General features: G+C 43.0%; 2 protein-coding genes across 2 annotated transcripts in view; both read right to left on the reverse strand.

Moving 5' to 3' along the window:
* Positions 1-13,945, reverse strand: part of LOC133532942 (synaptotagmin-7-like) — a 940,830-nt gene that overhangs the window by 654,802 nt on the left and 272,083 nt on the right. The window lies entirely within an intron of this gene.
* Positions 5,317-8,587, reverse strand: LOC133533018 (piggyBac transposable element-derived protein 4-like). The gene is made up of 2 exons (XM_061871930.1): positions 6,186-8,587; positions 5,317-5,606 (listed from the first exon to the last, which is right to left on the reverse strand). Exons 1-2 carry the CDS (start codon positions 8,557-8,559, stop codon positions 5,401-5,403), a joined length of 2,580 nt encoding a protein of 859 aa, XP_061727914.1. The 5' UTR covers positions 8,560-8,587; the 3' UTR covers positions 5,317-5,400.

Genomic DNA, 13,945 nt, shown 5'->3' on the forward strand with positions numbered 1-13,945 from the left:
TAACGTGGGCTTAGTAGCTCCAGTTGTCTTATACGCAAAACTCCTCATCCAGGAGCTTTGGTTGATCAAATGCGACTGGGATGAGACTCCCCCACCCCATATTGTGGATTTATGGGAACGATTCTGTTCGGAGTTGCCAAAGCTCAATGGAATCCAAATACCGCGCCATCTTGGAGTAGCACAGGGTTGTACTATAAACCTTTTAGGCTTCGGTGATGCATCCGAGCGTGCATATGGAGGCGTCGTATACCTTCAGGTTCTAAAGGGAGACGAAGTGGCAGTTCGGCTGGTGTGTTCCAAGTCGAAGGTCTGTCCCCTTAAAACAGTCTCCGTCGCGAGATTGGAACTGTGTGCTGCGGTCCTCCTGGCAAAGCTCATGCGGAAGGTGCAAGATAACTTCGAACCTCGTTATAACATTAACGAGGTCTACGCGTTTACAGACTCGAAAGTTGCTCTCTGCTGGATTCAGTCATCCCCCCACCGCTGGCAAACGTTTGTTGCCAACCGGGTAGTTAAGATTATCGAAGCTATTCCGGCCAACTGCTTCCATCATGTGGCGGGCTTAGAAAATCCCGCGGATTGCTTGTCCCGTGGCCTGACGCCTTCTAAGCTCGTGGACCATCCTTTGTGGTTCACGGGACCGGCTTGGGCTTCCAAGCATCCATCGGAATGGCCTTTAAGGGAGCTCGATCGAGAGTCCATCGGTGAAGTGCCGGAGCTTAAGCCTCTTGCACACGCTGCAACTACGGATGTGTCAGAGTCACCACTTTATTCACTCGCTCAGCGAATATCGTCGTGGTCTCGATTATTGCGCATCGTGGTATACGTGTACCGCATTCTTAAACCGAAACCGCGCTTCTCAGCACTTTCCCGAAATGACCTAGAGTTCGCTGAGGGTAAAATTATTTCATCGTTGCAAAGTGAACACTTTAGCGACGACATTGATAAAATAAAGAGCAAAAGGTATTGCTCACCTGCCTTGCAAAAGCTTAAACCATTCTTAGATAAAGACGGGCTGATTCGTGTTGGAGGCAGGCTGTCAAATGCTGACATGAAATATTCGCAGAAACACCCAATTGTGCTTCCACGACGTGATCATGTAGTCAATATGATCGTCGACTATTTCCACAGAAAGCATTTGCACGCTGGTCCTGAGTCATTAATGACTATACTTAGGCTTCAGTATTGGATACTGTCGGCTCGTCGTGTCATTCGCGACCGCGTTGCCAAATGCAACACGTGTTTCAGAGCGAATCCACAATCGTCTCTCCCGCTCATGGCAGACCTACCGAGCTGTCGCGTGAATCAAGTGAATAAACCGTTTACACATACGGGGTGTGATTATGCAGGTCCCTTGCAGTACACTCCTACTCGAGGCAGAGGAGTCAAGAGTCGCAAGGCTTGGTTATGCATTTTCACTTGCCTCACGACGCGCTGCCTTCATATCGAGATAGCGACGGAATTGAGTACCGCCAATTTTTTGGCTGCTTTAAAGCGCTTCTTGGCGCGGCGTGGCCCCGTACAATGCATATATTCGGACAATGGGACTAATTTTACCGGTGCCAACTCTTACATGCGTGACCTCTACAAGTTTTTAGACGGTCATCGTCCACATTTGGAGATGGAGCTCGCGGAGAACCGCATTGATTGGAAGTTCATTCCTCCCGCTTCTCCACACTTCGGAGGCGCATGGGAAAGCATGGTGAAAATAGTAAAAAATCACCTTTTCAAGGTAATCGGTACGCAAATACTGTCATATGAGGAGCTTCTGACTACGCTTGCGCAGATAGAGGCCCTTGTAAATTCGCGACCACTGACAGCTCTGAGTAGTGATCCCGCTGAGCCTTCAGCTCTCACCCCGGCTCATTTCCTCAACACTGCTCCGCTGTTGTCCTTACCTGCTCCATTGGTCGAGTCAGGTAATTTGCGTGACCGACATGCACTTCTGGATAAGATAGTGCAGTCCTTCTGGCAACGTTGGCGTGCAGAATATCTGCATCAGTTGCAGTCTCGAGCTAAATGGACCACGCCATCAGTTCCTATCGTAACTGGTACAGTGGTTGTCATAAAAGTAGATAATGCGCCGCCATTTTCATGGCCTTTAGGCGTCGTAGAGGCAGTACATCCTTCGAAGGACGGCTCAACCCGCGTTGTCACTGTCAGGACAAATAAAGGAAGTTTCGTCCGTCCTGTCGTGCGATTATGCCCTCTGCCTAACCAATAATTAATAGGAGTATACTTCGTTAGAATAATACTTTTTCTTTAGTTCATTATTTCGCTATATTATTGTGAATGTTCGTTTAATTTGATGATAAGGGTTATTATTTATTATATTTAGTTTTTCTTTCCTTTAAAGGAACCCTTTAAGGTCGGGGGGAAATGTTCGCGCCCTTTTTCATTCATTATCATTCATATTCATCCATCTCGCTCGCTTTTCTTTCATACTATCTACTCTATTCAACCTCATTTTTATTCTCATATCACCCGCCTTTTTGCCGACCTACTTAAACGCAAAACAAAGAAGCTAAAAATTAAAAATACATGTCAATTGTTGGACAACGTCAATGAAGTGAAAAATCAATATACTTTTTTCCTGATAATATGAATAGAATAATACGATGAAATAATTATTATAAACGAGAGTGATAAACGTGAGTGTGAAGGAGTAAGGAGAGAGAAGAACGAACCAAAAATTAAATACGGCGGCCGCCGTTAACAAATCGGAATCTATACCCAGGTACGGTCGGCCTCATAATTAACATCTTTTTAATTTTATTCTCATTTTTAGTTTTCTCATAGCCATAGTCCCTCTGTATTTCTTGGACTGCGCTTTTCCTCTGGTCCTTCGGCATTCCTCGCGTTAACAACTAGGTTTGTATGAAAAGGTGATTTCGTCTTAATTCTCACATTTTTTAAAGAAAATGCTTAAATTGCAAAATAGTGTAAATTATTAAATTCCAGCAAAAACTACAAATTAGGTACGCCAACAATTTATGTGAAATTACATGAAAACCTTTGAGAATTTCACTAACGGCACACAATTTGGCTTACATCCAAAATTCTACATTAATCCTCAAAAGGACGTAAACCCCATGTCCTTCCAAACAACATACGCCATTTTATAAAACAAAATCGACGTGCGCTCGCCGTGTTGCATACAAATTTATATACTGCATTCGCTTGAGCGCTTAATGCATCATAAATAAAGTTGAAATTACGTTAAAACCTCATTGCATACTACATTGACATGCAAATTTACATAATGCGAATGGGTAGGAACTTAAGCAGTTGGGTTAAAGTTTAAATTTGATCAGCTGTGTGTGCTGCATACGATTAATGCATACGGTAGGAATTCAATTTAGCGAAACAGTTGGTTAAGGCGCGAAACCGTTAATAATGAGGAGCTTAATGTTCGCGCTTACATTTGTGAAGTTCACCCAATTTGCCGATAGATGGCGCTGTACCAACTATTGCAATTTCTACATCGCGCTAATGATTTTTTTGTTACACGTCGATGGCAAACAAGCATACGCTCCGCGTGATGGTAAGTGATCGCCGTAGCCTATGAACGCCTGGAACTCCAGGGCTTTAAAAACCTGTTTTGAAGAACCCATACTGTATGTTACCGGCACCAATCATGGAACATTTAAGAGAAAATTTCGAGTGTTTTTATATTTCACCGACACCTGTAAAATTTGCTGCTGCAATTGGTTTCAATATTAGTAACCAATTAACACTGTGGTTTTTTGCTCTAGCCATGGAATGTATGCCGCCATTCATTTTCAAAATAACAAATATCAATGAAAAATTAAACTTAAGCAGCTATTTGGCTCTTGTTTATGGTAAAATGTTGCCAGCGATTAAAAACTGATGGTACGAGTAAATACTTATATTACCTGTGCCTGTTCCATTATAGGGGTGTTTACTATAGTCCCTCGAGGAAACCTCGGCAGAAAGCCGGTAACAGTATTTTGACAGGATTGATGAATAAGGTAGAATAAATAATGTTTATCGTGTAAAAGTATCCCGGAGGAAATAGTCTGCCGGAGCTGTCCGTCCGACTCTATTTTCAGTTTCATAGTTAAGTTTCATAAGTTGCCGTAGCTTAAGAGAGCAAAGTTTTTGAAAAATCTTACCGCTTTTTTAGATAAAAATAAGATTGCCAAACATATAATTGGTAATCTTGAGGACTTTCTCTAGAGATTTCAGTGATTCGAATCCTGACTTTTTGACTTTCACTCGATAGAAGAAAATCACAAATACAGTATCCGTACCATGAGTCACTGACAGTGTCAAAACTGACATAATTATTACATATTACATAATTGACACTTATATGCGAGTACGAGCGAGATGCATAGAAAGTAAGTTACGTTCTCGATCATTGGCCACAGCACATTTGCAGATGATAGTTGCAGCGAATAAGGAGGTATTTTGAGGAAGTAGTCTACAGCCTACATCGACTGCGATGACTGTATATACCAATGGCCGATCGGCATTTGTTGCCGCATCGATCACAGATGTGTCTTGACCCCTGGGGTGGTCCAGCGACTTTGCGAGTACGCTTCCGTTTGAGGTGGTCCATCCAGAGCTCGTCATGCTTTGCCATGCCTTCCCGCAGGTTACGATGCTCCTCCGGTCTCATCTCCGCACGTTCCTCCCAACAGTTAACCGGTATGTCGAAGCCATTCATGTCGCGTTTACAGGAATCCTTGAAACAGAGTACGGGTCGACCAACCGGTCGACCAATCTGTCCGAGCATGACTTCACGTGGCAATCTGTTAGGATCCATTCTATGAACGTGTCCTAGCCAACGGAGTCGTCTCTGTTAATACCGCTACTGATAATTCCGCTACTCGACGCTAGATGTCGACTATAATAAGCGTTTTGGTACCAAAACTTATGTATGGAGTGAGCACTCTATGCTTACTTCTTATTTCTCTATGACCGTGGGTAGTGACAATTAACACGTTCGCTGCGGAACTAAAACTGACGTTTTTTTATATGGTGCGTTAAATGGCCGATTGGCCTGATACTCAATGTTTACGCCGCGGCGATATGGGGCTCATTGACCTAGTAAGGTATCGACTCATATAAATGACTATAATTATACAAAAATGGAAAAATGTGGACACATCCCTATCAATATCGATAGTCGACGAGTTGGTGGTTACAGTACTTGCTTCGCCCCGGGTTCCTACTATTTACTTGAGAGATATATACAAAAATACATGTAAGGCCTTGTAACCCGATGACGCACTGAATAATAGGTTTATTTTAGGAAGTATTAGTGATGGGAAATAAGTTATCGACATATCCTTTTTATATCATTTATTAAAGAATCAAAAAAAAATAGACAGCCAGTATTATTTTTCACATTATATGTGAAAAATTAATTAATTACATGTGAGTTTTATAGAAACATGACAAGCAGTATCCTTTCTTACATTCTACGCAGAAAGATTTTATTTTCTTTACTTTTCTATTTGCTTCTCGGCTGTTGAGTGTACCACGCAGCTTTTGGTAGCAGCCGGCACAAATTCTCCTCTTCTCACCTTTCTTTTCGAAGTTGTGTTTTTTCTTTAAGACTACCTCATTTTGACCATCTGAAAGTAAATAATATATATTATTAATATGGCATTATTTTTTCACTAATAATTCTTGCCTTACCCACCAATTAACTGTAAGGCTTGTTTTGCGGGAACTAGATTTACATTGCGGGATCTATTGCCATACTAATATTATAAATACGAAAGTAACTACCTATCTGTCTGTATGTTATCTCTTTACGCCTAAACCGCTGGACCGATTTTGAAACCTGGGTAGAAGCTAGTTCTGTATATAAATAGATACATAATATTATCATATAACTGCATGAAAATTACTCATGATATTATTAAATAAATATTTCATACAATACTAATTATGTATATGCACTTATGTCATAGTTGCGTAAGTGCCAATGTAACTAATTGAAATACATTTTAATTTAATCCAATTTGTAAGACCCAACAACTGTTTGAGCGAACATAGAACTATTATTGTTTTGTCAAAATAAAACAGAGCTTGATCTTTATAAAAATTATATATTAAATTAAGAGCAATTTTAATTCGTTACGTTACCCTCATAGTTGCATTTGCCTCGGGTGACCTTAAATGATTGAAATAATAAATAATAGACTTACCTGAGTTAGTATCCGTGATTGGCGTTTTGGTATATGCTGCTATGATCGCTTCGATGAAATCTTTCTTTGAAATTGGAACTGGCTGCCGAATATTGTAAACCACCCAGCTATTGACCAAAGCTGTCCCAAATAGCAATTCAAGCATGACTTTACGAAACCACTTGATTCCTCTCTTTAGGGTTGTGTAGTACGATGACATCTGGTCACTAAAGTCTATACCCTTTTTATTTTCATTGTAGGTCATGATGCACTGTGGTTTTTTAATTGCTTCTCCGGTAGTACGTCTTATCTTACCGGTGTCCTTTATCATCAAATCATGATCCCGACATGTAGAAATCATATTAACTGGTCTCTTATCCACCCATTTTATAATTCGAACCCCATTCTCATTCATTGCACCAGTTATTTGGCCTTTTTTTAGTTTTGATGCTACTATGCGTTTTGGGAGACCTTTCCGATTTGGACGCAAAGTACCACAAAGGAATGTTTTTTTGCGTATAAGCTCCTCTGCAAGATCTATTGAATTGTAGAAATTATCAGTCACTACGGTTCTTCCTTCATTTTCAAGGCCCCTTATTAATCTTAAAACAGTCTCTTTTCCGTGATTTAACTCTCTGCCATTATCACCTTTACCAGTATAAACATTCACGTTGAAAGTATACCCATCCGGCGTACATAATTTGTACAGCTTCACCCCGTATTTATGGGACTTACCTTTTAAATACTGTCGAAATTTTAATCGTCCCCGCCATGGTATCATCGATTCATCGATTACTAAATACTTTCCGGGTATTAAGACCGTGTGAAATCTCTGAAGCAGCATAGAAAACACATCTTTAATTTTAGCAAGTTTATTTCTATCATCAGGGTCCTCTTGACTAAAGTGCCAAAATTTCAAAATTAGCAGAAATCGGTCTCTCTTCATAGCTGAAACCACATACTGATTTCTATAAATACTCTTTCTCGACCAGTAATCATTTATGTGTGGTAGTTTTACTAAACCCATCACCATAATCACGCCCAAAAACTTTTTCATTTCCTCTTGATCTGTAGGAATCCAAGCTCGAACTCGTGATTTGGGCTTAACTTGATTACCTGCTATGAATTTTTGGGCATAATTATTTGTTTCTACGACCATCTTAGCAATAATATCCTTTGTAACAAATAAATTGTAATAATCTTCAGGGGTGACTGCATCATCGGGAATGTTTATCTTACAATTTTCAGTGAATTCTTCGAAATTAGGAATCGTATCATCAATATCTTGCCACTCATCTTCGCCCATAGAATTTGCTACTGGAGGAATTACGTTGGGTTGCATTTCTTCGACATTTTCGGAATCATCTTCACTAACCGAGAAATCGCTTCCGGAAGAAGTGCTACTGGTATCTGATTGAGAACTGATTAGATTTGGGTTAAAATCTTCATCCGTGTCCGAGTGGTCTTCATTGGTAGGTTCTATGTCAACCGATTCCCCTATCTTACGAGCAGTCTTATCAAAATTTGTGGAATAGGCTGGAGAGGCTACATTCACATTATTAGAACTGGTCTCCAAAAACGATTCGTTTTGATAGTTTTCAAAAGATGGTCCTGCTGCTATATTATCAATTGCATCATTATTTAACGGACTACGAACGGTCTTGCGAAGATTTGGGGATTGGGCTGGAGAGGCTGCATTCATGTTATTAGAGCTGGTTTCCAAAAACGATTCGTTTTGTTGGTCTTCAAAAGATGGTCCAGCTAATAATTCATCAATTGCATCTTTGTTTAACGGGCACGGAAGAGATTTTGCACACGATATATCGCTTACGGAACTACACCTGCTTGTCAACGTCGACGCGTTTTTAGTGTCATAGACTGCCGGCGAACGGAAAATGGATTGAGTTTGTGGGTTGTTTCTTGGTAACGTTTCAGCATTTTTTAAAACTTGTAAGGTTTTACCAGTACTAGGGCTCACGTAAATCGACTCTTTGTCACCTTCGTTCAACAGTTGTACTTTCCGGGCTCTAGGGGTATTTTCTAGATCGGTTTGAAATAACGGTTTCAAATGAATAGGAGAAAGTCGGCTGGTGTCAGGCTCTGGCACATTATACTTGCGTTTTTTAGGAGCGGTAATTGTAATTGTGCTCGCTGTTCCTCTACTCACGTAGTTCCGCTGTAGCTCTGGGACAGTTTCCGGTTCCTTACTTGGCCCAGGATTGACGATGTTTATTTCGGATCGATTTTGCTGCGAGTCATTATTTTTTATATTATTTTTGATAAACACTTTTCTCCATCTCGATTTGTCCGCATCAGAATTTTCACTTTCACTGTTTTCATTTTGCTGAAACGATAATTCCAGCATTCTTCTGCACCGTTTATTTGACCGAAGCATAATAAATGATAAAACACCATGAACTATCACAAAAACGTAAACAAACACTTGAATAGTGCACTATCGTATTTACGTCTATTCCCGCTAATGATGTCACAACACTAATCGGAAGTAAACTATTCTATCACCTACAACAGTGCGGGAAGGGGTGGAGAGACCTTGTGATCTATGTCGGGCCTTACGGCCTATTACCCGCAAGGAATCGAAAAAAATATTAATCAGTGCGTTATCAGGCCGAAAAACCTTACCACAGTTTTAATGCTTTATTTAGTAGCCCTTAAAGTCCTAAACTCAAACCTATACTTGTCTCTTTTGTACATATAGAAATTCTCATTATACACCCCCCCGCACCACGGGAAGTTCACCGTTTTTCGCCTCCGCACGGAGTGGGAGTACATGCATAGGGCATTTAAGCCTTATATCGCAGCGAACGTGTTAATGTCAGTTGAAATTTAATTTAACTTAAAATTTAGACATTAAAAAGAATAACGGCACGATTCTAAAGAATGATTAAGGCACGTTTAAGATCTTGGAAAGATCTTTAAAAGTAACTAAACGACATGTCAAAATTGACGTTTATTTCGATTCCGCTGTGATCCCCGTAAGATTTATCTACGATATTTCTAACATCAAAGTGACATTGGTTGTCCGAGCTGCTTCTGTCCATTATACGACATACAAACGATATCTAAATGAGAACTTATCGTTATCGTATCTCATTCTACGAATCGGGCCGTAAGTTTGTTGTATTAGTCTTACATAAATGTGATCGCCATCGATTACTGAATTAGAAAAAATGGTTCCTGATCACCATGTGTATATATATTATCATTTTTGTGATAGTAATTTAACGTGTTGCTCGATATTTTTGTAATAAACTATTTTACAGTTGCCTCCTGGCTGACACCTCCGAAAAAAGTTACACCTTTTTTACCGGCTTTAAAAAAACGAGGTTTTCAGTTTGATCCGTATGTTTGTTGAACCGAATTTGATGCGGTTTTCAGAAAAGTCTTCGTTACATTCTGGAAAAGATTTATTTAGCTGTCAAACTTGTAACTTGTAAAACTAATATGTTTTTAAACATAGTATCTTCTTTTGTTCGTTTCCGAGCTCTGTTTCCTGCAGCTTAGCCATGCACAAAAGTTTTGAGACACCCAGCACCTTCGGTTTAATGCTAAACTCTTCTCTTGGTCTTTGCGTAAGCCTAAAAATTATTTAATTTGGGTATCGTCATAAAGAAAAATAGACAGGATATTAACAAATAATAATAATTGATCAATATTGTTACTGACTCACGAAAAAAAATACATTGTAAATAAAATGTGGTAGTACAAAATATCGGAGCGCGGGGCCCCCCTAGGCGCGGGGCCCTTAGCATATGCTTTTTCTGCTGTTCGGTTAATCCGCCACTGCTTATATTATGTAATAACATAATTTATGTTATACGAGGCCTTGTGTTTGTAGGTGTAGTATTTACTCGTATCTGAGTGTTAGCGACGCGACTGAAAAACCTTAGATGACGCTAAGATTAATTAAGTTGAAATACGATTAAGGCTGTATTCGAAATAAAGATTTTATCCGTTAGGTAGGGCAAGCAGAAAATTAGATTGTTATTAGACATAAGAGTATGTAATCGTTAGGTATATCAGATATTATTCGATATTTAGGTCACGCAAACCCTAAATCCCAAATCCATATTCGAAGAGCGAGATGAACGAAGGAATAAGAAAATAAAGAAAACTTATTCATTGGTTCATAATTATAGCCAATCACATGCAAATAAAGACAAGGAAAGGTAAAAAACAGCGAGACAGAAAATCTCGATCGTGATTGGTCAGTCAATTTCCCGTACAGAATTCGATTACGCTCAGTTGTACTATGAGACGCACATATTTAGGTTATTATCGCAGTAATTACTTTAATTAGACTAATGAATGTTACGTATAATCGTAGAACGTGAATTGCTTAACACCCTAATATAGGTCATATTATCGTAATCCTAGCTATTAGATAATAGCATGCCGTAAACCGTCGAGAAACGGGCTATTGTTCCGAGCGCGGGCGAACAATAGGCTTTGTATTCGTGAAGTAAGCAAGTCGGACAGGTGTTATTGTTTTGTTTCACTGACCTAGAAACCGAGTTAGCGTGTTATGCAATATTTAAGTCAATAATTAGATATTTGTGAGAATTATAGTTATGTAAACGATAACGAGATAACACGATTTAACCCGAACAAAGCCGAATCAAGTAACCGACCAATCAGAGGGCTTGATTCAGAACGAATCGAAACGCGTCTTATCTCCTTATCGTAAGGGTGTTCCTTTTCTACGAGATTCGTATATAAGCGAGGAAGGAACGGAGTGAAATCGTAGTCAGTCGTCGAGTGATCCAGCAACCAGAAGCCTCAAGAAGAAACCAACCGGAAGAGAACCAGAAGCGGTTCAATCGCGTAGTAGGGACTGTAGGAGTATTTTTATACCTTTGTATCGCGTTTAATAAAAGTGAGTTTGTGCGAAACAGTAGTTTATTTAGCTATCTCCTCGCGCATCGAATTCGCTCCTCTTCACGCGGCGACGTAGAGGGCCGTGGTCACGGTCTTGGCAGTAGGAGTGGTGGCGACAGCCCGGTGCCTTCTCCATTGAGCTATCGTCGGCAGATATAGCGCCGCGGGCTGCTATATTTTCCTGGTCCTTCGAGCCGGATTAACTGTCAGCCCATCAAGACCGTCGAGATCAGCTTCTACTCTGCGTGAAGAACCCCATCGTGCGACATCGTCAAGATGCCGATAATTCGGACCAAGAAGGCTACGTCGGTACAGAGCGACGAAGACAGGCAGCGTTTCCTAGAAGAAGGCGCGGCGGCGGCCCAACATCGTGAGGTTGCCCGCGAACACGCTGAGAGGACTGAGGACGCCGACGCGGAGCGCCCTCCCCTCCCCCCTGGCGAGTCGGCCGACGCGGCAGCGGTCACCCATCGAGCTGCTAGCGCGGAACCGTTAGGCGCAGCGGCTACATTATCGATCGACGACGTCTACCAGAGGCCACCGAGGTCTCCCTCGCAAGATACGATGTTGCTATGGCGTAGGGACCTGAACAAACGCCTGCGACGTCTTGCGAGACCTACACCGATCCCGTTACGTCATTCGAAGACAGTGGTTAAAGACGTTACCACATCGCAACGACCGAAGGATACTCCAAAGGAGGCGAGCACTCCGCACGTGCACACCCGTGCGCAGTCCGTGCGCTCACAAGCGAGTACCGTCATCGAGGCCAGACTCTCGCAAGCCGAGCTGGAGGCGAGCGAGCGGCTAGCGGAGATTCAGAAGAAGGAGCTGCAGTTAGAAGCCGAGTTAGTGAAGAAGAGGTTGGAAGCCCAGAAGCTGCAAATTCGTGCAGAAGCCAGTGAATCCGACGCGGCATCCGATAGGAGCGAAATCGGACCGCAACACCAGCGCATCCTGACATGGATGGACGAATCGCAGGACAAGACGCTAACCGAGCCCGTCAAGTCCAAGAAGAGGTTAGCCAACGAGCCCCCACCGGATTACGAGACTCCAAGGCGCTCCACGCGGGAAGAGAGGCATATTCGACGTCGCTCACCGAGCCGCGAGGACCGTCGGCGATCGTTATCGCCACCGATCGAGCCACGTACGCCGCACACGGAGCGTACACAGCTCACTCAGGAAGGAACCGTAGCGGAGTCTATGTTGCAGTTATTCGAGAAGATGCAAATGGCGGCTCGACCGGCACCGAAGGATATCTTCGAACTACCTCACTTCTACGGAGATGTGAGTGAGTGGCGAAGTTTCTACAACACGTACACCGAGACGTCGAGAAGATATAAGTTTACCGACTACGAGAACGTCGCTAGACTGCGTATGGCGCTACGCGGGGACGCGAAGACATGTGTGTCACACGTCCTATCGACCGCAACTCGTCCAGATATGATTATACGAATACTGAAAAAGCAATTTGGTCGGAGCGAAGTATTGCTAGACAGAGCAATCGAAGATTTGCGCAAGCTGCCAGCGTTGGGACCTACAGCGAACGATCTCAACAGCTTCGCAATCAAAATTATGAACATAGTGTCCACTATTATGGATATAGATCGGAGACACTACGCCGACAACCCGTTGCTGATTCGCGAAGTAACGGACCGGTTATCGCCCCATATTCGAAGCAGGTGGTGCGACTACGCACGCAATCATCGTGATACCGACGAACCCGAGATCCTGCAACTTGCTGACTTTCTGATGGAGGAAAGTGAACAAGAAATGGCGTTTTGTCATGCCCGCGCAGCCCCGAGGCGTGCGCAGGTACCGTCAGCAGCACCGAACGCGCGCGCGACCGGCACTCGTACGAATACATCCGCGCCGCGTTATCCGATTCCCGCTACCACACCCGGAGGTCGATACGCCACAGCACAGAAGGTGACGTATGCGACGCGTCAAGCCAGTACATCGAAGTCGACGTGCCTGTATTGCGGCGGCAATCATTCAACGCCGGAATGTCGCAAGCTAGCCGCACAGAGCATAGGCGCAAGATGGGAGTGGGCAAAACTCAACCGTATATGCTATAGGTGCATGGACGCGAAGCACCTCAAAATACAGTGCAAGGCGAAAGGGTGCGGTGTGGCAGGCTGTCCGCACGTGCATCATCGTCTGCTCCACGCGGAGACGACGCAGGAGCTCCGTGATAATACCGCGATGGCGATGACTCATGCTACGCAACGAGCGGCCGTAGCGCGAGTTACTACGGCATCGATCGAGCCGACGGCGGCACAAGAGACGCAATCTACGCAAGTTACGCCACGAGAGGACAACGACCCACGAGTCTACGTGTCATCGACCCCGAACTACAACGTGTTATTGAAAGTGTTGCCTGTAACGGTAACAGGCCCGCAAGGAACAGCGCATATTTTCGCTTTTATCGACGACGGATCGACATTGTCGATGATCGATCAAGATGTTGCTGATGAGATAGGTGCAGTGGGTCAAGACGAGCCGTTATGTATTCGAGGAATAAGGAATCTCAAGCACACGTCGATAACACAGACTGTTAAGGCCACCGTGAGACCGGCGAAAGGAGGTACCGAACACGAGATTACCGTCAAGACCGTAGATGGCCTAGGAATCAGGTCACAGTCGCTCAATAAGGAGCAACTACTCAAATATAAACATCTGGCGGACTTAGGCGACGGATGCTACGTCGGAACAGGCGTACCACAGATGTTAATCGGAGGTGATTATAGTCACTTGATTACACCGACGGAAATCAGGCAGGGCGGCGAGAACGAGCCGTGCGCTATGAAAACACCACTAGGTTGGGCGTTTTTCGGTAGAATGCCACGCATTATTCGTACGAACGAGCAAACCGTGCTACACTG

Source organism: Cydia pomonella, chromosome 28 (assembly GCF_033807575.1).
Source record: "Cydia pomonella isolate Wapato2018A chromosome 28, ilCydPomo1, whole genome shotgun sequence".
In the NCBI taxonomy this organism is placed as follows: domain Eukaryota; kingdom Metazoa; phylum Arthropoda; class Insecta; order Lepidoptera; family Tortricidae; genus Cydia; species Cydia pomonella.